The sequence below is a fragment of the Triplophysa dalaica genome, chromosome 7, assembly GCF_015846415.1.
Source record: "Triplophysa dalaica isolate WHDGS20190420 chromosome 7, ASM1584641v1, whole genome shotgun sequence".
Classification (NCBI taxonomy): Eukaryota; Metazoa; Chordata; class Actinopteri; order Cypriniformes; family Nemacheilidae; genus Triplophysa; species Triplophysa dalaica.
In genome coordinates this window covers 2741716-2767725 of record NC_079548.1, presented here as the reverse complement: position 1 = coordinate 2767725, position 26010 = coordinate 2741716, and the positions used below count along the sequence as shown (strand labels likewise).

The following is a 26010-nucleotide window of genomic DNA, read 5'->3' as shown; positions in this document are numbered from 1 at the left end:
AAGTATATTTTGTGGCAAATTTGGTATATTTTATTACAGTGTAGAGCAAATTAAAAAGAGAGAGAAAGAGGCTGGAAACAAAGTTAAAATAAGGTGCAAATAAAATGTCATTAGAGATAATAGATAATAAAATGAAAGAATGAAGAAGGTAATAAGATTTGAGCGTGATAACAATATAATTATTAAATTTATTGATTTTATTTAGTTTTTTATTAGGTTTTTTTTCTCATTGTGACGCCACTCTTCATGCCCGCCAGTAGGTGGCGGAAATGGGCCTGTTGAAGAAGAAGAAAAGAAGAAGAAGAAGCTGCGCACCATAAAGAATGAAGAGTTCAAGAGAACAGTTTGATATAAAGATCTTTAAACACAAAGGTTAGTTCACTGTATAAATATCGTGTTATAAACTTTTCTCTAGAAGAACATGACAAACATTAAATTCAATGTTAGAAGATTAAAAGGTTTACAGAGTGATTGAAGTCCGTCCCGGAGAATCTGTATAAAGACAAACGTGCTGTTTCACTTACTGTTAAATGGATAAAACCGTGATTTGTTTTCAAATGAATTTGTTTCTTAACGCGCTTTAAAAGTCCTCAGTATTTAAAATGTTTAGAAGATTTTTGGTCCTTAATGATCTCGTATTTCAGGGTTTTCTTCTTAAATGTAAACAGACAGATTTTTCCTCAATATCTCATACTTATAAAATGTATTAAAACACCATTCACTTAAGAATACTGTAACAGTCATTGATATTTCAGTCACAGAAATAAGATATTTTAATTTAATACATTTTTAAATACAGCCTATTTAAATACATACCTTCATTCTCATTATTGCTCACATCACATGATCAGTGGTCCTTATATTCATGTAATAATCGCTTTGTTCTTTCTTCATTCTTTAAATGTTTTATTTGACATTGCAACTATGTGCTGTTTTATTACGATCATTCAGTAAATGATTTATGTTACAGGTGAACTGAATGTGACTTAATTCCATGATAAATTTATTTATTTTGACAGGTTTGTTTCTCTAATCCACACTTTAAAAACTAAGTTATGTGTGACACAAAATTCATTAAAGAGGAGAGTGAAGACATGAGTGTTACAGACACCAGCACAATGAGAAATGAAGATGATGCAGAACAAAGAGGTCGGTGTCCATTCTTGATTCTTCATTTATGATTATTAGTGAAAAATTAAAACAAAAAATAAAAATTACTATTACTATGTTTTTATTATTATTATTATTGTTTAGTTGGTTAGTTATGAAAGTACGCATGAACAAACACTCTTATGGTGGTTTTATGATATTTTAATGCAAAAATTGTACATGTTGTCCCTTTGATTGCATGTGTTCAATGTTGACCGCTGAAGGGTTTTGTGTCATTCTTTCACATGTAATCAACATCTGACATTGATGTGTTTGTGAACACCTGTAATTAACATCTGTATATGTAAGGGCGTAAACCAAATGGATGATCACATTATGCTTGCGTCCCACCTGTCATTAACACATATCTGTAAAGGTGTGATTCAAATAACAGCCCTTCAATCCTGTCTATTGTAAGATCTCCAGTAGGTCCTCATGTTTTCTGTCTGTTGTCTGAAGGCCATTTGTTACCATGCATAAAGTCTGGTCACACAGACTGTACCGTGGGTTAAGTTCCAGAACACCACTATGCTACAAGAGCATCTTCAATTAACACTTTTCCCCTGAACTTGGTCCAGCTTACTTTTCTTTTACGTATCAGAAGCATTCTAATATGTTGGCGAGCCAAAAAACGACTGCTCAGCCAAATTCAGGAAAATCTAACACCGCCCTTATGTGTGCTTTTCTGTTCGTTTCATTTTAGACCTAATGGAACCGGAAGAAACAACAGTGTCAGTATGTCCTCAATGTGGAAAGAGATTAAGAAGTGAAGAGCAGCTTGTGAAGCACATACGAATCCACACTGAAGAAAAGTCCTTCACCTGCCCTCAGTGTGAAAAGAGTTTCACAAGAAAATGTGTTCTCAAGATCCACATCACAATTCACACTGGAGAAAAACCATTCATATGTGTTCAGTGTGGAAAGAGTTTCACACAAAAAAGTTATCTCAAGACACACATGAGAATTCACACTGGAGAAAAGACATTCACATGTGATAATTGTGGAAATGGTTTCACAAGAAAAATTCATCTAGAGAACCACATGAGAACTCACACTGGAGAAAAGCCATTTGCATGTTTTCAGTGTGAAAAGAGTTTCACATACAAAAGTGTTCTTAAGACACACATGAGAACTCACACTGGAGAGCGTCCATACACATGTGTTCAGTGTGGAAAGAGTTTCACATGCAAAAGAAATCTTGAGGAACACATGAGATGTGAGACACCAGGGAAAAGCCATTCACCAAATAGGGGTTTCTGCAGGTTGGCTTTAAATTGCTAAATAATATATTACTGAAGGTTAACTAAACAGCTCTTCATTTAGAATCAGCTGTCGTTATGTTTTATGAGTTTTTCATGTTTTTGCTTACATGTAGTAAATTTCTGTTGTACTGAAACGATAGAAATGCCTTTTACTGTATGACAGCTGTGTTGTTGCTAAACTATCATCATGACACCACATCTCTCATGTCAACCACAATCACAACACTCAAAAACTACTTAAAACCCAACTCTTCTGTGAATACCTGACAGACAAATGAACAAAAAAGTATGACATATCGCTTGTTGCTCCCTAACTCTTTGTAGGTAGCTTTGGATAAAAGCGTCTGCTAAATGACTAAATGTAAATGACACCAATAAAAGCAAATAATTTTGAACATAACATATCTAGTGCAGTTGGAAGTTGTTTAATAGACATTTGTACCACCCTTTAAATAATGATTTGCTTTTGATTGTGACACTTATCAGTTGTTCCTTAAATGGGAGTATTAAGTAGTATTTCTGTGCTCGATACAGTCTCCCAGCGATCGTACAGTTTTTGTTAAGTTTTTTTCAAACATATAAAATTGTTTCGTAACATTTTTTTCTTAGTCCCTTAGAGGACAATTCTCCCGGAAAAGCACGTGGCCACAAGGAGAGCAGGAGAAGGAGCGTGCGCAGACGTCACTTTCACTTGTGTTCAGGAGAGAGAGAGCATATGCTTGCAAAGTTCAGGTGTTTGTTTGTTCACTGCATTTGGGTGATGACGCGTCAATGTTTTCGGAAACAATCGTAAAGCTGTATCTATCTTTTATAAATGTGATCAAACTAAATACTCTCCGAAGATACGAAGTATGCAGTACTACTCTATATGTACTCAAGATTAATATGAGATTGGCTGAAACCCTGTGTGTTAGGGCCGCTTTAATATCACAGATATAAAATATATCTCTTCATACAGACCCCAAGAAGGGGTCTATTCTCTTACAGCCTCATTTGGTTATAAACACGTTGGAACAAGAGGCCTCTTCTTTCCCAGCCTGATTTGATTTTAAACATGTGATTACAATCATGTGAGCCGCAGACCCTCTCTGCCATGAATGTTGTCCTCTCCCATCCTCCATACGTGCAGCCCGAGAAAAAACATTTACAAAATACATCGTAGCATTCAAATACATAATGCTAGAATAAATGAATATGTATGAGGTATTCTTTTTGGGCACAACATCTTCTACAGTTGTCATATATCAGTTGTCTCCCTCTACTGAATGAGAAAGAGACTTCTCTATCTTCCTCCTGAAGAAAGCTGTTACATTACATTACAAGTGCATTCTCTATTCAGCCACTGCGATAGAAGAGAGGTTGTAAAATATGCCCAGTGCCCCCCTCTATTGAGCTGCACTGGTTTCATGTCTCTTTCTTCATGTTGGAAAAAGCTATTACAAAAAGGTTCATTGCAATTCCATTATGCACCAGTATTCTTAATAAGTAATGCACAAGACACTTGTCACTTTTTCTAAGAAGATAAAGACCTTGGAAATGTATTAGAGCGGTGAATTTATTTATTTATCAAACAGTATGCAGGACACTGTTCTAAATGCATGGCAGATATTTTATTGATGGTTAATATGATAGCACTTAATGTCTCATGGGCTAAATATGTTTGTTGTTAAAGGCATGTATAAAGTTGCATTCAAATATTAACCACTCAAGTCTTCTTTATATTAGTATATAACAAGGCCACAGCAAATTATATATTATTGTTGTACTGTACCGCTGATCCAACTGTCTGTTATTAATTTTTCAATTCACAAAAACACTAAATCGCAGTTGCAATTGCAAATAAATTCTCTCCTATAAGCTATGTATTAAGACTGTAAGTAGATATGTACAAATATTTTAACATTTTCTGCATATGGTTAGTTAAACCATGGTTTATGAAGTACGATTGGTTTGCCAAAAGTCACCAATACAACAACAAACAACAACAACAAACAACAACAAAAACAAAAACATGTTAACTTCACTTTTACCATAGTTAATTTTCACTGGTCCAGAAGCACTTCCCGTTTAGTTTATTTATTTACTTTTTATCTTACAAATAGCCTACTTAATTACATTTTTATATAATTACAATTTGATTCGGTTACATATATTTTATTTTGTCGTTCAACTCCCCCTATTGGACAAATAAGGAACAACAGGGGCGCAAAACTGCTTGGGACGTAGAACTGTCTGCTCCAGGTCTTCAGACTCCCCACGATCCCTTGTTTTTCCATAACACTATTCACTTTCTGTGTTTTTCTATTACATTATTTAGTTTCTTATATAAAATAATACATTTAAGATTTCCATGAACTTCTTTTGATATGTCGTCTAATGCAGAATAAAATCACGAAAACCAAGGAGCCAAATTTCAAAAGATTAAAACAAAAAAGTGAGACACACAGAGTTCATCTGAAGATGCCGCACAAATATATATCTGTCTGTACAGAACTCTCAAGTTGTTTTTCACAATGTTAACCAAAAACATATTTCACATGATATCACCATTTATTTGTCCGTCCTCTTTCTGAGTTGCTACTATTATATTTCAATCAGGTCTACGGTCACTACAGTTATATTTCTGGCCCACCATATGAGGATTTAATCTTGGCAAAGGCCTTCAGAGTAATTTACAATCTTTTAGTTTAAAGGTGTGCTGATGATGAATAATCCCATATTCAGTTTGCTCTGAATTCAGTTATAGTTATATTTACAAAGTCTTCCAGTCGTCTGTCACCACATGTGAAATCCACGTTGTGAGATTTGTGTCACTCTCCCTACCGTGCAACATGGACCACTTTGGCATTGCCATCACTTAAATTTACAAAATCTGGTCCTGTTTCGCGCCAAAACCCTGACACTCACCAGTCATCACATCTCAACAGTAGATTGATTGACAGGTCTCCCAGACCCAGACCTGATTGGTTAAACTAAACCGATAAGGTCGGAGACATAGTATGTTTATTACGGCACTGTTAAACTTCTAGTTCCTTTCGAACACTAAGTTTCTTTCTGTGTTTTGGATTACACTTAAAATCAAATCAGAAATAGTTTGGATGTTGTGAGAGAATTCTTCTGCAGATCTGGGAGCAAAAGAACTAGACACAAAGGCATCCAGCTTTTGAACTCATTTATTTTAAAATCTACAAGTGTTTATATAGGTACCAAAAGATCTCCGGATGGTTTCAAATGTCCAGGGGTTCACAGAATGACCAAATAAGGTATAGGCGATAAGACAAGGAATGTTTAGCTTAGAAGAATCCCTCCCCCATATGGACAGAGGGAAACCCTTCCTCCAACTATCTAGCCAGGTATGTATTCAGTGAGCTGTACAACTTCACAATTCATTAGTTTCCATGTGTATATTCATTTGTGCGGAAATTAAATCTAACAGGCACTCAATACAAATTATTTACAAACCTTTTGAAATAACTTGACTACATCAAAATAAGGAAAAGCAAAGCTGCTTGGGCGGGATTTTGAATTCATAAACCGCCCAAATTTTGTCCACCCGCCCAATGCATTTTTCCTTGCTCTAACCCCTTCAAAAAAAGCCCAATTGGGCAACACTGAACATGGCCGCTGAGTGGCACCTCTTCCAAAAACAGACTTTGGTTCATTCTTCCTGCTGAAAGTGATATTGCGGTTATTATGCTTGGGGGAAGCCATAAAAAACAATACAGAAGATGCCGTCATCAGACAACAACGTTTCACGTCGCACCCCTGATATTTTGCAAGATACTAAACCAGGGCCTTTGAATTCTCGTTTGTTTTCTAAATTGTGCAATGAAATGCGACCACGTCACATTTTTCCTCCATACTGATGTATGATGGCTGTCCAGGGGAATGGTACTCACAGGATTGTTTGAATTGAGGGATGAACTTAAAGCTTTTTTTATCGACCATCCCTTTGAATTGAAAATTGAGTAACTGCTTACATGATGAAGACTGGTTTACAATACTTGCCTATCTGCATGATCTTTTTTCCCGTCTGAATGAGCTGACCATCGGATTGCAGGGAGTTGCCACAACCATATTTATTGTGCAGGACAAAACTGAGGCAATGATCCGAAAGTTTGATCTCTGGACTTAATGCATGAACAAGAACAACACCGAAGCCTTTTCATCATCGCATGATTTTTTGCTAGAAAACAAACTCAGCCTTACTAACAGCGTTAAGTGTGACATAATAAATCACCTTTCAGAGCTGTCCTTGCAGTTGCGCAGGTACTTTCCCGAGACAAACCATTCATATGAATGGAATATTGAAGTGGGACGCTATATGCTTAAACACTGAAGTGCACTTCTTAGAAAAGCTGTAATATCATCTTCATTGTTACTCGTGAATGAAAATAACGCAGACACTTGCAAAACCAAAAAACATCGCTGTGGCGTCATTTTGAAATCTTAAAACAAACTTTTATTTCCACGACACACTCTTAAACCCCTGGTAAGTGGGAGTAATGCTTCCTTCGCATGTGTAATTTCTATTGTAATTGCAGAAGCCAAAAATTATGGAACCGCACTCTCAGCTTTTTGGGACTTTTTGTTTCAAAGCATACCATGCCATCCAAAATATATTTTTAGACAAAGAAAAAAATTGCATTGACAACGGAACTGTACAAGGAAAAACCGAAGGTAGCGTGGGGGGCGATGTAAAATATTACTCCGTAAATTAATTGCATCTGACAGGTTCCTGTTCGCTGCGTATCTGCACGTCATCAACGTGCGCCAAACTAAACGGAAGTGCGGATGCAGCTTCCTTTTCCAGTGAAATATTCTCTCATCAACTACACTGAAATCTTTCATCAACTATACCTGAAATATGTTGCCTCAATAGTGCACCATTGTTTATAAGAGGCTTTTTAGCATGCATATACATACATTTCACTAGTGTTTGTAAAAGATTACAGTAATACCTATGTGTGTTTTCACTAGTGTTTGTAAGAGGTATTTCAGTAATACGTGTGAATGAATTTCACTAAGTTCTATCGATGTTTTTATTTCACTAGTGTTTGTAAGAGTCATTTCAATAATTATGGCCTAAACGGCCCCTCATAGGAGAGCCTTACCAACATTCAGTCGCGCTGCTGTGACGCGATCGCTCTTAAAATGCAGCCTTCAAAGAACGCAGCCCCCGAATTGAGACACAGTTTTTGTGTGATCCTTTTTGCCATCGGTTAACCCATTTCATTCATTTACTTAAAAAATGGATGCAATAAACATTTAAATATGAACGGAACTGTATTTTGTCAAGTATGACAGTGTAAGGCAGCTGGAAAAGTACTAGGAATTAAGGTTGTTTGTGATGCTGGGACACAAAACAATAAAACCCCATGTGTTGCTAGATCCAGTGGAATGATATCCTCCCCTCAGGGGTTGTTGATGCCCAGGAACTGAACCCTTCTTCTTATCAAACCGCTCCCCTCCCCTTCATCTCTTAGGCCCTGATCACTGGGAATGTTATACAGAATTAAATGTGTGAGCATTTTCCCAGTGATCAGGGCCTGAAGAGAAACCGCTTTTCGTTTAACTGTAATATGCGTCAACAAAAGCAAGAAATTAATAACTAAGGATCCAAAAAGACAATGCAACACAGTAAAAGTTATTCGTATTTTAACAATTTAATGCATTCGGCACACGTAGATGAGCACTTACCGCAATCGTCTTTCATTGTTTTGAAATGCGGTAAATGTGGGCTAAACAAGACAAAAAAAATATTTTAGAGTTCATATATTCACCTTAGGCTAAATTCAGTACAGTTTTTTTAAATGGCATTGAGTCTACCTTCTTAATGTAACTCATTGCCCTTCTGTGTTGGCCATTTAACAATAAAAAGTATTTGAAAATATCAACATAAATCAACAAATGGGTGCCAGCATCAATAATTTATATGATTTGTGATTTCCTGGCTGTTACTGTTTTTTTTTAGTTTCTAAGCATGATGAAACGCTTTATAATTTGTTTCCACAAACTTGATATTTGTGTCAAGTTATAATAATATAATATTTAAGCATAGCGCGACGCTTTCATTTAAAGCAACTTGCAAGGTCTTAACAGTCGTTTAGAGAAATAAAAGCTTGAAGAGTGACAGACTAAATACAGGAGAGTTTTCAATAATCATTTGAGAATTTAATGCGATAGGATTAAAGGTGAAGAATGAACGGGAAATAATGAGTGCCCTTTGTGAGAGAACCAGTCGCTCATGCTCTGATCAACGCAGTGTTTCGGATGTTAACGTGTACAGCCAGAGAGAGTGGATGACGTCTACATGATCGATTTAAAATGTTACTCGTTCCTTTGCGCCATTTGAGTCAATGACAACATCAAAAATTACGGAGTCGACGAGAGTCGCTTCGTGTCGGAAACACAAAAAGTACTGAAACGTCATGTGTTAGCTGGGAATACGCATGTCTGCAGGGTGAAAAGAGGGTCATGTACAACATGAGAATTCCAACCCAGTCTCAAGGCAATTTATGGCAAAGGGACGACATTTTTAGTCTATTCGTGTTCATGGACTCAAATAAAAAAAGAAATAGTGTCGGCATGATTTTTAATACACCGCATTTGTCTGTACAAATATTTTTATCCTAATATTATAACAGATTTAAAGTCGTGCTTGGTGACACGGAATAAAGGGGAATTCGTAATAGATTACATCGTGAAAATGCCGCGAATTCGCTTGAGACCGTGTTGGAGAATAAACAGAGCATCCATACACCTGTCATCAGATCTCAAATCTCAAGAATATTTTGTGGTATATTTGTGGTATATTTTGTGGTATAGCTTTCCTGGAGCTCAGTGGTAAGAGCATCGGAAGGTTGTGGGTTCGATCCCAGGGGATTGCAAATACCTATGTGAAATGTATAGGATAAAGCAATGTAAGTCGCTTTGGATAAAAGAGTCTGCCAAATACATACATGTAAATGTATTTTATTACAGTGTAGAGTGTTTTAAAAAGAGAGAGAAAGATGCTGGAAACAAAGTTGCAAAAGGTGAAAATAAAACGTCATTATATATAATAAATAGAAAGAATGAAGATTGATGATAAGATATTTGAGCGTAATAAGAATATAATAATGAAATGTATTGATTTTATTTAGATATTTAATAGTGTTTTTTTCTCATTATGACGCCACACTCCAAGCCCGCCGGTAGGTGGCGAAATTGAGCCTGTTATTTGTTTGCAAACAACCATAGAACCTAATAGAAGAAGAAGAAGAAGAAGAAGAAGCAGCCGCGCACCAGAAGAAGAAGAAAGAGGTGAAGAGAACATCAAGATCTTTAAACACAAAGGTTAGTTCACTGTATGGATGTCGTGTCGTAAACTTTTCAACCATGAAATTCAATGTTAGAAGATTAAAAGGTTTACAGAGTGATTGAAGTCCGTCCCGGAGAATTTGCATAAAGACAAACGTGCTGTTTCACTTCTGGAAAAACATTCTTGTTCAAATTGATTAAACCGCGATTTGTTTTCAAATGAATTCGTTTCCTTAACGTGCTTTAAGTTCTCTGTATATAAAGTGTTTAGAAGAGTTTTGGTCCTTAATGATCTCGTATGTTTGTTTTATGATTTCATAGTAGTCTTAAATGTTAAGATTTTTCATGAATATGTCATACTTATAAAATATAAAATGTTTTAAAAACACCATTCACTTAAGAATACTGTATCAGTCATTGATATTTCAGTCACAGAAATAAGATATTTTAGTTTAATACATTTTTAAATACAACTTAAATACATTCTTATTATTGCTCACATCACATGATCAGTGGTCCTTATATGTCATTGTCTCATCTACGTTCTAAATAATCGCTTAGTTGTTTCTTCATTCTTTAAATGTTTTATTTGACATTGCAACTTTGTGCTGTTTCATTCAGTAAATTGTGATTCAATAATTAATTTATTTATTTTGACAGGTTTGTTTCTCTAATCCACACTTGAAAATCAAGTTATGTGTGACACAACATTCATTAAAGAGGAGAGTGAAGACATGAGTGTTACAGACACCAGCACAATGAAAAATGAAGATGATGTAGAACAAAGAGGTCGGTGTCCATTCTTGATTCTTCATTAATGATTATTAGTGAAAATTAAAACATAATTTATTGATTCTCTATTATAACTAAGATTTTGCTATTATTGTGTTAAGTTTGAAGATCAAAGTAAGCATGAACAAACACTCTTATGGTGGTTTTATGATATTTTAATGCAAAAATGTACATGTTGTATCTTTGATTACATGTGTTCAATGTTGACCGCTGAACGTGTCATTCTTTCACATGTAATCAACATCTGACATTGATTGTGTCTGTGAACACCTTAACATCTGTATTGGTAAGGGCGTAAACCATATGGTTGATCACATTATGCTTGTCACACAGACTGTACCGTGGGTTAAGTTCCAGAAGACCACTATTCTACACGAGCATCTTCAATTAACACTTTTCCCCTGAAGTTGTTCCAGTTTACTCTTCTGTTACGTTTCAGAAGCATTTTAAATTGTTGACGAGCTACCCAACGACTGCTCAGCCAAATTCAGGAAAATCGAACACCGCCCTTATGTGTGCTTTTCTTGTTTCATTTTAGACATTATGGAACTGGAAGAAACAACGGAATCAGTATGTCCTCATTGTGGAAAGAGATTAAGAAGTGAAGAGCAGCTTGTGAAGCACCTAAAAATCCACACTGAAGAAAAGCCCTTCACCTGCCCTCAGTGTGGAAAGAGTTTCACAAGAAAAAGATATCTAGAGGAACACATGAGAATCCACACTGAAGAAAAGCCGTTCACCTGCCCTCAGTGTGGAAAGAGGTTCACAAGAAAAAGATATCTAAATAACCACATGAGAATTCACACTGGAGAGCGGCCATACGCATGCGTTCAGTGTGGAAAAAGTTTCACACAAAAAAATAATCTAGAGGTCCACATGAGAATCCACACTGAAGAAAAGCCCTTCACCTGCCCTCAGTGTGGAAAGAGTTTCTCAAGAAAAAGTGCTCTCAAGATCCACATAACAATTCACACTGGAGAAAAGCCATTCACATGTGTTCAGTGTGGAAAGAGTTTTGCACAAAAAATATATCTAGAGGACCACATGAGAACTCACACTGGTGAGCGTCCATACACATGTCCTCAGTGTGGAAAGTGTTTCGCACACAAAAGTAGTTTCGAGTCCCACATGAGAATTCACACTGGAGAAAAGCCATACACATGTGTTCAGTGTGGAAAGAGTTTCACACACAAAAGTAAGCTTGAGGTCCACATGAGAACTCACACTGGAGAAAAGCCATTCACATGTGTTCAGTGTGGAAAGAGTTTTGCACAGAAAAGGACTCTAGAGGACCACATGAGAATTCACACTGGTGAGCGTCCATATACATGTGTTCAGTGTGGAAAGAGTTTCGCCCACAAAAGTAGCCTCGAGTCCCACATGAGAATTCACACTGGGGAAAAGCCGTTCACGTGTGTTCAGTGTGGAAAGAGTTTCACAAAAAAAAGAACTCTAGAGGACCACATGACAATTCACACTGAAGAAAAGCTACACACATGTCTGCAGTGTGGAATGATTTTCGCACAAAAAAGATCTCTAGAGGACCACATTAGAATTCACACTGGAGAAAACACACATTTTTGTTTTCAGTGTGGAAGGAGTTTCAAACGCAAATTTAATCTAGAGGTCCACATGAGAATTCACTCTGGACAGCGTCCATGCATATGTGTTCAGTGTGGAAAGAGTTTCACACAAAAAACTAGTCTTAAGAACCACATGAAAATTCACACTGGAGAGCGGGCATATACATGTGTTCAGTGTGGAAAGACTTTTAAACAAAAATCTAGTCTTAAGAACCACATTACAATTCACACTGGAGAAAAGCCGTATGCATGTGTTCAGTGTGGAAAGAGTTTTAGATACAAAAGTGTTCTTAAGAACCACATGAGAACTAGCCCTGGAGAGCATCCATACACATGTGTTCAGTGTGGAAAGAGTTTCACAAACAAATGTACTCTAGAGGAACACATGAGACTTCACACTGGAGAAAAGCCTTTCATCAAGTAGGGTTTCTGCAGGTCAGAGAAATGGGCGTGCCGAAGGTTTCTCACTGGTCAAAGGTGCTCTGAGTTGACCAATCAGAATTAACCACAGATGAAGATCATTTCTATTAAACAGGTCCCAGTAATGTGTGTACTGCAAAGTTTGCAAACTTGGGAATTTGTGAACAAAAGACATTAAAAACGAAATAAATGTTTATTAGATGAATCTGTGTTTTTGCTTTTTAAAATTGCTATAATAATACATTACAGAAGGTTTCTTAACAGCTCTTATTTGTCATGAAGCAGCTGTCATTATGTTTTATTAGTATTTTAGTCTTTCTGCATATTTTTGCTTGCATGCACTAAGTCATAGAAAAACGATAGAAATAACTTTTGTATATGACAGCTATATTGTTGCTATTCTATCAGACAGGAAAGCAAATTATTTTGAACATAACAAATCTAGTGCAGTTGTAAGTGTTATTGTAGACATTTGTACCACCCTTTAAATAATTATTGGCTTTTGATTGTGTCAACTGTTCCTTAAATCTTAATCTGTTTTTCTAAATAGTTTAACTCTATATACTGTTTCATCAGACGCATTTGTGTTTGTCTAGTCAAGCTAATAATATAACTAGGGATGCACCGATGTGTAAATATTGGCCGATAACCGATAATTCATAAACATTGAAAGATGATAACCTATATATTGGCCGATATACAGAACCTAAATATTCATATAACATTTTTTTGAGACTGAAAATATTTTTTGGGGAGTGTTCAGGTGAGGGTCACAAAAGTGCGGATGTCTGAGAAGATCCCTTTTTTAAACATTTCCAAAACATTAAGCAAAAGCAAATAATATTTAGGTAATGCATCATTTATTAAGTTGATGTGAGGTCAGATAAGGTCTACATAAATAAAACGATGACATTTGAGCAGCATGAATGCTTTTAAATGTCGTGTTGCAGAGATGGTACAGATGTACCACACCATGATCTACGATCCATCTCGCCACAGAGGCAATTGCACAAGTCATTTTAACCCCGCCTCCAGAAACAAAGGGGTGTTGGATTGTTTGAAAACACTAAACTGTCTCTCAATGTTTTCAAGTTTATAGGGAGAGTTACTCAAATCTCACAACGTGGAATACACATGTGGTGACAGACGTCTCGATTTGTAAATATAACTATAATTCAATAAAATCAAGCTGAATATGTGATTCTACTAACACTTCTATTTATCTTACTCGTTCTTGACACCTGCTTGACTTGATAAATCCCAATAGCAACTCTCAAACGTCAGCGCATTATTGTTGCTGCTGTTCCTTTTTTTCTGTTGTATGTGTCAATGAATGCACATTTTTTGCTGCTGTGATGTGTGAACGGGTGGAAAATGCTTACTCGGCTTTCTGAATCTGATAAATTGTAGTGGGTACTTTTTGCACAAAATGTGTTTTTTGAGGGATTAAGTCATGGGTTAATTTTCTTGATTGTTGCTTTGAAGTGGTTTCTGGACATATTAGTCATATTTTATAACTCTCTACTTTAATGCTATGTTTGATCCGTTTTACCTGTTTTCCTGGTTTAATTATATTTTTTAATCTTGTCGTTTTAAGGAGATAAAAAGAGCCGAAGGACAGAGATTATCCAGACAGGATGTAAGTGTTGAGCATAAGGTGTCAGTGTCAACATCTAGAGATGCAAAACTGGAGAAAAGAGAGGACGATTTTAACAGAGAGTGTGATGGGGAGAGCGCGAAGGTTCAGTCATATAAACTGGTGTCGGTGTAGGTGCAGTGCATGTAGTAAGGAGCATGTTGAACGTGATGAAGAAGTGCTCAGAAATGTGAAGAGGTGTGCTTGTGACTTTAATGTTATCTGTGGTGCATTTACGGGTGTAGATGAGATCATGCTGGTTTCCTGATCTGTGAGAACTGGCTGTGGCGATGCGCGTGAGGTATGAACTATGTTACCACTTGTTGTTTGTATACAACGAAATAAAAGCAAAGTTGTCTGAAATATACTAAAATGCCTTGCCGGTGTCTTTGCTATGAGTCGCGCAGGTAGAGTTGCAGGTCTTTACTCTCATCGTTCTGATAACTTTCAATTCAATTATATTTACAAAGCGCTTTTCACAATGTGCATTGTTTTAAAGCAATTTTACAGGAGCAAATAAGAAAAACACAGAAAGGTAAACAAAGGACAATGCATAGACCAAGTAAAATCTTTCTAGTAAATAATATCTAATAAATAAATGCAGTTTTCTGGTGAGCAAGCCAACACTGCCCTGCTGTGGCGAGGAACCTAAACTCCAATGATGAATTAATGGAGAAAAAAAAACTTGGGAGAAACCAGGCTCAGCTGGGAGGGCCAGATCTCCTGTGACTATCTGCACTCAGTGACTTTAATTAAAATTAAGTAGTAAATGAGTAAATGTTTATGAAGAATAGGGGGAGCTTATTAGTTGTAATTTAGGAAGTTTCAGTTGTTGAAACTGTGTAGGTCTAATTTGGTCTTATTTTGTGATCGATATCAGATGACTGGATATAAAAAAAATATAAATGGCATAATGTAACAGAGTGTAGCTACAAGTTCAATTTCTCATAGAACCACACTCTGAGGAACCTTACCACTCTTAACTACTCCAGTAGTTTTAGATAAAAAGATAACCTAATGCAAACTTTTCTCAAACTTAGTCAAAGTTATTACGTGTCTTTATCCACAGACATTTGAAAGTTCCACTTCTGAGCTCACTCTTCAACATTTTGTAATGCCTGCTGAACTTTCTTAACTGTATATGTTATAATTTTACCTCTTTTCTACCTCTTTTCATCGTCTGCATATATTGACCTCCCAATTCCTTTTTCCACCTAACTGAAAATATCATTAATCATTATATTATATACACTGAACAAAATTATAAATGCAACACTTTTGTTTTTGCCCCCATTTTTCATGAGCTGAACTCAAAGATCTAAGAGTTTATTTTATGTACACATGAGGCCCTTTTCTCTGAAATATTGTTCAAGAATCTTTCTAAATCTGTGTTAGTGAGCACTTCTCCTTTTCCAAGATAATCCATCCACCTCACAGGTGTGGCATATCAAGATGCTGATAAGACAGCATGATTATTGCACAGGTGTGCCTTAGGCCGACCACAATTAAAGGCCACTCTAAAATTTGTAGATTTATCACACAGCACAAAGTTTTGAGGTAGCGTCCAATTGGCATGCTGAGTGCAGGAATGTCCACCAGAGCTGTTGACCGTGAATTGAATGTTCATGTCTCTACCTTAAGCCGTCTCCAAAGGCGTTTCAGAGAATTTGGCAGTACATCCAACCGGCCTCACAACCGCAGACCACGTGTAACCACACCAGCCCAGGACCTCCACATCTAGCATCTTCACCTCCAAGATCGTCTGAGTCCAGCCTCCTGGACAGTTGCTGCAATAATCGGTTTTGCATAACCAAATAATTTTTTTAAAAATCTGTCAGAAACCGTCTCAGGGAAGCTTGTCTTCATGATTGTCGTCCTCATCGGGGTCTTCACCTGACTGCAGTTCCTCGTCATAACCAACTTGAGTGGGCAAATTCTCATATTAGATGGTATCTGGCACTTTGGAGAGGTGTTCTCTTCACGGATAAATCGCGGTTTTCACTGTACAGGGCAGATGGCAGACAGTGGGTATGGCATCGTGTAGGTGAGCGGATTGCTGATGTCAACGTTGTGGATCGAGTGGCCCATGCTGGGGGTGAGGCTATGGTATGATCAGGTGTATGTTATGGACGACGAACACAGGTGCATTTTATTGATGGCGTTTTGTATGCACAGAGATACCGTGACGAGATCCTGAGGCCCATTGTTGAGCCATTGCTCCATGACCATCACCTCTTGTTGCAGCATGATAATGCAAAGCCCCATTATGCAAGAATCTGTACACAATTCCTGGAAGCTGAAGACATCCCAGTTCTTGTAAGGCCAGCATACTCACCGCATATGTCACCCATTGAGTGTTTGATATGCTCTGTATTGACATTTACAACAGTGTGTTCCATTTCCTGCAAAAATCCAGCAACTTCAAACAGCCATTGAAGATGAGTGGACCACCATCTCACAGGCCACAATCAACAACCTGATCAACTCTATGCGAAGAAGATGTGTTGCACTGTATGAGGCAAATGGTGATCACACCAGATACTGACTGGTTTTCAGACCCCCCTGATCCTCCAATACAGTAAAGCTGCAGGTTTTAGAGTGGCCTTTTATTGTGGCCAGTCTAAGGCACATCTGTGCAATAATCATGCTGTCTAATCAACATCTTGATATGCCACACCTTGGATAGATTTGTGAACAATATTAAAGAGAAATAGGCCTTTTATGTACATAGGAAAAGTATTAGATCTTTGAGTTCAGCACATGAAAAAAGGGGGCAAAAACAAAAGCAATTTTTTTTTAAAATGTTGTTTCCATGACTTTCTCTCTTTTCAATATGCTATCTACACTGCATAAAAATATTTTAACCATGTAATTTTTAGCCAGAAAATATACTTGTGATATGATCTCAAGTATAATCTCTCTCAAGAATCCTGAATTCTCACGTGAGCGGAGATTTTAAAGTCAAAATGAAATCAAAGAGGAAATCAGAAAGTGTTTTTCACTGTGTATGAGTATAAATGATTAATCGGTGCACACCATTTTTTTTTTCAAAATGCATTTGCACTTGTAATCTTTAAACAATAACATCCTATATAACAACTCTTCACCACATGACGTCAGCAACAAAAAAGAGGGAGGACTCTTCTCACTGTCTAATGGCCAGGCATTTTAGCCCTCCCCTCCTAGCCCAACCCAAGGGAAATACAAATAAAGCCCCATCCTACATTTTTTTCTCATTTCAGAAGCCGTTTCACTTGGATATACATCACAATATGGAAAAGAAGTCAATTGCAACTTCCGTTTCATGATGACTTTAACGGTGACTAAGATTCTAAAGACAAGATTTTTCAGTATACCACATATATAGTAAATCATTGGAATGTGTTAGGAAATGTAAACGTTATTGTGCTCAGCCTTTTAATGAAAAAAAGCGTCTCTCTGTCTTCCTGTCTGTATACTTCACTTTAACTTTAACAAAGAACTTTTCTTAAGATCTTAAGAACGTTATTAAGGGCAATTCTCAAATATTATCTTATAAACATCTTCATTTTTTGTAAGTATAAAAGGCAGGCTTGATTTTGCCCCCCATTGAATCCCACAATAACAAAAATGCAATGGTATTCAAAAGTCCCCCGAACTGTATGCTGTTCAACATTCTTCAAATTGAGCAAAAGAAAATTATAATCGATTTTTTTCTAATATGGGAGTCAATGGGGGTCAAAATTTGTCTGGTTATAATCATTCTTCCAAATATCTTCCTTTGTGTTCAGCAGAACAAAGAATTTTATACAAGTTTGGAACAAATCGAAGGTGAGTAAATGATGACAGAATTTTAAATTTTTGGGTGAACTGTCCCTTTAACCTATAAACAAAGTTAAGTTTTAGTAATCTTTAGCATCGAGTTAAATTGCACTATCAAGTCAAATAAAAGAATACTAACCAATGCAATCAAAGACACAGCATTAAAGTATTTGTACATGCGTACTTTCATTTTTAAAAGTTTTTTTCATTTTTAAAAGTTTTCAAAGTTCTTTTAAAATTTTTTAGAAAACCACCCCTTGTCTCTAAATTGTTGTACTGGGAATTTTAGGGGTCTCTTACTCCCCTGGGGCACAATTTATACCCCATTGTGAGGTATGTTGCTGCAGAGCCTCTCAATATCTTCAAATGTGGTAATAAATGATGCTTCTAGACATACTGTACTACTTGTTTCTTTCAAAAGTTAACAGTTTAATCACAAGAAGGGCAGTGATCTTAATATTTTAAACGCTTTCCAGTATGATAGTGCATACTGTAGCAAACCTCCTAAGAGGATAAAGAGGATAAATTTGTGGAGGACATATGGTACAAATCAGGCCAGAGTTTTATCATTTAGAATATCATATTTATTGACACTTTCATTTTGTTAATTAAAAATCAGTTATTTATATAGAGATATAAATCAAGCTCAACAATCAACAACTTTGCATGACTTCACCGCACAAATGACGACTAAAGATATTATACACAGCACAACACTACCCTCTAGCGGTTAATCTATGTACTGCACCACCAAAACTACCAAAATATTAGTCGTGAGTACACAAAATTAAAGAGACCTCAAATTAAAAAAGTTAACGTTTGTTCAGTTTCATGTTCTGCATTAAATCGTTGCAATCGTTCAGATCTCAAAATAGAAACGATATAGTGAATGAGATATATGTAAATGTGTATAGATTTAAGAATATGAATACCATGATATATTTTATGATTCCAGCTCACAGGGGGGAATAATGGAAAGTAAACGTTGATGGATTAAGGCTTCGGAAAAGGAGGAGATCGTTAATATCTCATTTGGTTAAGGTGGATAAGGTTTGGACATACTAAAATGAATAAAACTAAAAAAAATCTAAATAAACCCCCAAACAGGATTATGTGAGCAGTGTGGATTAGAAGAGTCAGTAGAAGATGTTACTTGCGTTTGACAAAAATATCCCAACAAGCGAGAAATAATGAAGAATGACCTTAGAAAGAGGCGAGTGGATAAACCAAAGCTTAAAATATATATAGCAGAGTTGATTTAGAGAATTTATAAGATCATATTATTCATATGAAAAAATATATATATTTAATTTTGCGGACGGCAAAATGTGGTTCATACTCCAACAGAGAAGGTGGCGATAATGCGCATTTACGTTGGTGCTACCCGCCATAAAACCGAAGAAGAAGAAGTGCGTACCAGACAGGTAAAGAAAGAAGTAGCGTCAAGGACACGTTTGTATCAAGATCTTTAAACACAAAGGTTAGTTCACTGTATAAATGTCGTGTTGTAAACTTTTCTCTAGAAGAACATGACGAACATTAAATTCAATGTTAGAAGATTAAAAGGTTTACAGAGTGATTGAAGTCCGTCCCGGAGAATCTGTATAAAGACAAACGTGCTGTTTCACTTCTGGAAAAACATTCTTGCGGAGTTCAGTGAGATAAAAACCGTAATGTGTTTAAAATTGATTATTTCCTTAACGTGCTTTACAAGTTCTCAGTATTTAAAGTATTTTAAAAGAATTTTGGTCCGTTAAGATTTCGTATTTTTGTTTATAGTACAAAAGTTTTCTTCTTAAATGTAAACAGACAGTTTTACCCTGAACATCGCGAATTTAGTACATGATTTAAAACACCATTCACTTAAGAATACTGTATCAGTCATTGATATTTCAGTCACAGAAATAAGATATTTAATTTAATACATTTAATTCTTATTATTGCTCACATCACATGATCAGTGGCTCTTATATGTCATTGTCTCATCTACGTTATAAATAATCGCTTAGTTGTTTCTTCATTTTTTAAATGTTTTATTTGACATTGCAACTACGTGCTGATTTATTACGATCATTCAAAAAACGTGCGTGTTGTGCCTTTGATTGCAAGTCTTCAATGTTGAATTAAAAGATGTGCTTCTTTAATTTCATTTTAGACCTAATGGAACCGAAAGAAACAACGGTATCAGTATGTCCTCATTGTGGAAAGAGATTGGGAAGTAAAGAGCAGCTTGTGAAGCACATAAGAATCCACACTGAAGAAAAGCCCTTTACCTGCCCTCAGTGTGAAAAGAGTTTCACAAGAAAAGGTCATCTAGAGGAACACGTGAGAATTCACACTGGAGAAAAGCCCTTCACCTGCCCTCAGTGTGGAAAGAGTTTCACAAGAAAAAGTCATCTAGAGAACCACATGAGAATTCACACTGGAGAAAAGCCGTTCACCTGCCCTCAGTGTGGAAAGAGTTTCACAAGAAAAAGTAATCTAGAGGAACACATGAGAATTCACACTGGAGAAAAGCCCTTCACCTGCCCTCAGTGTGGAAAGAGTTTCACAAGAAAAAGTAATCTAGATGGCCACATGAGAATTCACACTGGAGAAAATCTACACACATGTGTCCAGTGTGGAAAGCGTTTCACAAACAAAAGTAGACTAGAGGATCACATGAGAACTCACACCGGAGAAAAGCTACACATATGTCTGCAGTGTGGAAAAGGTTTTGCCATAAACAGAACTCTAAAGGACCACATGAGAATTCACACTGGAGAACGTCCATACACATGTGTTCAGTGTGGAAACAGTTTCAGACAAAAAAACACTCTAAGGAAACACGTGAGAATTCACACGGGAGAAAAACCGTATGCATGTGTTCATTGTGAAAAGTGTTTCACACAAAAATGTAAGCTTGACGTCCACATGAGAACTCACACTGGAGTAAAGCAGTATGCATGTTTTGATTGTGATAAATATTTCACACACAAAAACACTCTTGAGAATCACATGATGAATCACACTGGAGAAAAGCCATTCACATGTCTGCAGTGTGGAAAGAGTTTCAAACAGAAAGACAATCTAAAGGAACACTTGAGAATCCACACAGGAGAAAAGCCGTATATATGTGTTCAGTGTGGAAAAGGTTTTGCCTTAAAAAGAACTCTAAAGGAGCACATGAGAGTTCACACCGGAGAGCGTCCATACACATGTGTTCAGTGTGGAAAGAGTTTCACACAAAAAAACACTCTAAGGAAACACGGGAGAATTCACACCGGAGAAAAGCCATATGCATGTTTTGATTGTGATAAATATTTCACACACAAAAACACTCTTAAGAACCACATGATGATTCACACTAGAGAAAAGCCATTCACATGTCTGCAGTGTGGAAAGAGTTTCTTAAGAAAAAATAGTTTTTGCATCCACCTGAGAATTCACAATGGAGAGCGGCCATTCACATGTGTTCAGTGTGGAAAGAGTTTCACACAAAAAAAGATTCTAGAGGCACACATGAAAATTCACTCTGCAGAACGACATACTCATGTCTTTTGTGTGAAAAGAGTTTCATAACAATGGCTCTGTGCACACTGTCAGTGTTTGAAATTGTCTCTACAGATGTGATGTGAGTGTTTACATGTTCTGTTTTTAATTTTGTGCAAATTAATAAAATAATACATCAATAATTTACTGCAACACTTTAAATCAATTTGATTTCGACAGTCTAATTTCAATGCGACTTTAAGAATATACAAAAACGAGCGTGTTTGTATGTTGTCATGTATGAGGGATTTTCTTTAAAAGGGCATAGAGGGGGATTACAGATTCAGTTTGTGTAAATATCAAATAAAGCTAAAATACACTATAAGACTTTTGCTCAGATTTTGCCCAGATTTGCAATCTGCAGCTATTAGCAGTCAGCATGTTTCTATCTGAAATTTTCCAAGTCTGCAACTTTATGATGTATAGTTTGAAAAAATCTGTTCAGATTTCAAAAGTCTTGTAAATCTTGTAGTGTATTCCAGCCTTAAAGCGGCCACCAGTGTTGCATTATAGATTTGCAACGAATCGTTGAGTCCAAACAGGATGGTGGCCACCATAGTACAAAAAGATTTCATTCTCATGTGGACGCAGGGAAGAGATCATGCGGGCATTAGGAAGACATTAAAGAGCGATGTCTATATGTATTACATAAAATAAAAGGTCTGTGGATTTTAAGGATAAAATTCAGGCAGGACCTGCGCTAATATTACAAAGTCTTTCCACCAGAGACACTCATAGATATCTATGGAGATACTTTCCAGCAGAGGGTTGTTGGAGAGAAAGATCATCTTAAAATCAGCCCCGAGGAGATTGCTTTGATTCGGGTAAGTATGTGAGTAACATTGGTTTTTCTATTTGATAGAGAAAAGAAATATTGTTGATTTTGTTCTAATATTAGCTGTGTGACAGAGGAGTTTTGAGCGTCATTGTTTATCTGGCACCGCTTTAATATTGTACAGTCGTGGCCAAAAGTTTTGAGAATTACATTAATATTCGTTTTCAAAAAGTTTGCTGTTAAGCTGCTTTTTGGATCTTTGTTTCAGTTGTTTCTGTGATGTACTGAAATATAATTACAAGCACTTCATACATTTCAAAGGCTTTTATCGACAATTACATTACATTTATGCAAAGAGTCAGTATTTGCAGTGTTGGCCATTCTTTTTCAGGACTGGGCATGCTCTCAATCAACTTCTGGGCCAAATCCTGACTGATAGCAACCAATTCTTTCATAATAACTTCTTGGAGTTTGTCAGAATTAGTGGGTTTTTGTTTGTCCACCCGCCTCTTGAGGATTGACCACAAGTTCTCAATGGGATTAAGATCTGGGGAGTTTCCAGGCCATGGACCCACATTTTCAACATTCTGGTCCCCGAGCCACTTAGTTATCACTTTTGCCTTATAGCACGGTGCTCCATCATGCTGGAAAATGCATTGTTCTTCACCAAACTGTTGTTGGATTGTTGGAAGTTCCTGTTGGTGGGTGTTTTGGTACCATTCTTTATTCATGGCTGTGTTTTTGGGCAGAATTGTGAGTGAGCCCACTCCCTTGGATGAGAAGCAACCCCACACATGAATGGTGTTAGGATGCTTTACTGTTGGCATGACACAGGATTGATGGTAGCTCTCACCTTTTCTTCTCCGGACAAGCCTTTTTCCAGATGCCCCAAACAATCGGAATGGGGCTTCATCGGAGAATATGACTTTCCCCCAGTCCTCAGCAGTCCATTCACTATACTTTCTGCAGAAGATCAATCTGTCCCTGATGTTTTTTTTGGAGAGAAGTGGCTTCTTTGCTACCCTTTTGACACCAGGCCATCTTCCAAAAGTCTTCGCCTCCCTGTGCGTGCAGATGCACTCACACCTGCCTGCTGCCATTCCTGAGCAAGTTCTGCACTGGTGGCACTCCGATCCCGCAGCTGAATCCTCTTTAGGAGACGATCCTGGTGCTTGCTGGACTTTCTTGGACGCCCTGAAGCCTTCTTTACAAGAGAAGTGGTTTCTTTGCTGCCCTTCTTGACACCAGGCCATCTTCCAAAAGTCTTCGCCTCACCGTGCGTGCAGATGCGCTCACACCTGCCTGCTGCCATTCCTGAGCAAGTTCTGCACTGGTGGCACTCCGATCCCGCAGCTGAATCCTCTTTAGGAGACGATCCTGGCGCTTGCTGGACTTTCTTGGACGCCCTGAAGCCTTCTTTACAAGAATTGAACCTCTTTCCTTGAAGTTCTTGATGAACCTATAAATTGTTGATTTAGGTGCAATCTTAGTAGCCACAATATCCTTGCCTGTGAAGCCATTTTTATGCAACGCAATGATGGCTGCACGCGTTTCTTTGCAGGTCACCATGGTTAACAATGGAAGAACAATGATTTCAAGCATCACCCTCCTTTTAACATGTCAAGTCTGCCATTCTAACCCAATCAGCCTGACATAATGATCTCCAGCCTTGTGCTTGTCAACATTCTCACCTGAGTTAACAAGATGATTACTGAAATGATCTCAGCAGGTCCTTTAATGACAGAAAAAAAATGAAATTTTTGGAATTAAGTTAATTTTCATGGACTATGCAATTCATCTGATCACTCTTCATAACATTCTGGAGTATATGCAAATTGCTATTATAAAAATGTAAGCAGCAACTTTTCCAATTTCCAATATTTATGTAATTCTCAAAAGTTTTGGCCACGACTGTACTTGTCCAAATACTGGATAGAGAGAGCGAGAGTGCGTTGGAGTTGTATTGAGAGTTTATTTCTATAGTATGACTGGGAGTAGTATGAACACATTTGGGAAATGCTGTATCCGCCATGTTTTATTGACCTGTGACCAGTATGCTCTTTGACCTATAACGTACTAACAACATGTACATTGGCGCTGATAAAAATACACATTTTATTTGATAATCTTTTGAAATTTGACCTTTGCTCAGCTCCAGTGGCGTCATGGGATAAAGAAGTGATAAAGAAGCAATAGACCACCCGGGTATTTCTCACCTACAGTTTTTTGCCTACTGAGGTTTCAGACATACTATTCATGACTCGTCCTTATTTTTCACCTACTATATAGTATAATGTCCATGGGCGTGATGTCCGAGGCTGAGACCACCCGGCGGGCACCGTACTTAGATTAATTACTGATTTTATTTTATTTGTTAACTTTTTTCAAAGCATTCGATACAATGGATCATAAATTTCTGTTGGAAACCTAACTTTTTTTGTTTGTTTTGAAGAGTTCTTTAATAAGGTCATTCATATATAATGACTGTAACAGCTTCATTTAATAGTTTTATAAATAGAAACCATAAAACATTTATTTAATGGATGTGTATACTCCCTCTTTTGTTTTGATTCATATTGAGTATATGATATTCATTTTTTTTAAATATCATCTTATCTGGTGAAGACATATTATTTTATGAACAAGTTTAGGGGAAAACCTTAACGTATAGGCCCTTTTCACAATGACGTCACTTAACTTCTGCCTTTTCGCAAAGCAGTGTATCATAACATCCTTCTTGCAACAAACAAGAAGAAGATGAAGAAGAACGTCCGTTTTGCCGTCGTGCTGGAATTTACCAGCAGTGAAAAAAAACTGACAGAAAACTTACCTTCATGTGGATCCTTTATCTAGTTTTGAATATGTCGTAAAACATAAATTGTCGGCAAGATGTTGTACATGATTTAGTAAAATCGATTCTGAAACGCTAGCGGAAGTAACGATACACTGGTTCGCGGCAAAACGGAACATGCGTGACGTCATGTGACGTATCATACATACGTATCATACAATTTGTATTAAAAAAATTAATGTTGTGCACGGATAAAGATGTATAATAGATACTTCACCACTGTGTAAATAAAATTAAAATTGTAAATTTCCTGCAGACTTTACGTGTTCAGTTTTTTAAAGCTAAACAGAGATTTATCTGGTAACACCGATGATCTGTCAGCGTTATAAGTGCACACCGTTGCAGCAATGAATAATCCCACGAGGCTGTGTGCTTTGGTGACCATTTTAAAGACTTTTCAAAAACACTTGATGATGAAAATGTTACTTCAGTGCTTTCCAAACTGTAGGAACTCACGCGCACCCCGTGGACATTAGCTGTTTTGTAGTAGGACCTTGGCTGTTATTAAGCCAATTTGACCATTTTCCATAAAAAGGGACCGAATTCCCAAACTTTGTGACCTCTGTTTCACACTTTTATATCACCTCAAAACATTATGCAGAGTTTTAATGGATTATAAATACAATCTATTATCATCTTACCTTCACTATAACACTACCAGCAATTTTTGTGGTAGCCCACATGAAAAACACTGAAGTCTACTTTAATATTTACTGAGGTGTTGTCTAGTAGTTTTACAGTAAACTATCAACATATCATACAATTACGGGTTTCCACAATTCATCAATGACTATAATTCTGACAGACATAATCAATGCTTTATACAATAGTCGATTAAATAACCAGCCATATAACTGTACTGTATGTATTTTTTAATAAAAAGTTTGTGACAATGGAATTGTTGATGC

General features: G+C 36.8%; 1 protein-coding gene across 5 annotated transcripts; it reads left to right on the top strand.

The window, feature by feature from the left end:
* The first annotated feature begins 303 nt into the window (after positions 1-303).
* LOC130425935 (gastrula zinc finger protein XlCGF57.1-like) lies at positions 304-21608 on the top strand. Of its 5 annotated transcripts, none has more exons than XM_056752390.1 (3): positions 304-372; positions 10374-10502; positions 11044-12713. In XM_056752390.1, exons 2-3 carry the CDS (start codon positions 10409-10411, stop codon positions 12510-12512), a joined length of 1563 nt encoding a protein of 520 aa, XP_056608368.1. In that variant the 5' UTR covers positions 304-372; positions 10374-10408; the 3' UTR covers positions 12513-12713. The 5 variants fall into 5 exon arrangements, 4 of the variants coding, with proteins under 4 accessions (XP_056608368.1, XP_056608369.1, XP_056608367.1 ...); XR_008907112.1 differs by lacking the exons at positions 304-372; positions 11044-12713 and adding exons at positions 9668-9749; positions 10839-11035; XM_056752391.1 differs by lacking the exons at positions 304-372; positions 11044-12713 and adding exons at positions 9668-9749; positions 20101-21608.
* Positions 21609-26010: the final 4402 nt, after the last annotated feature.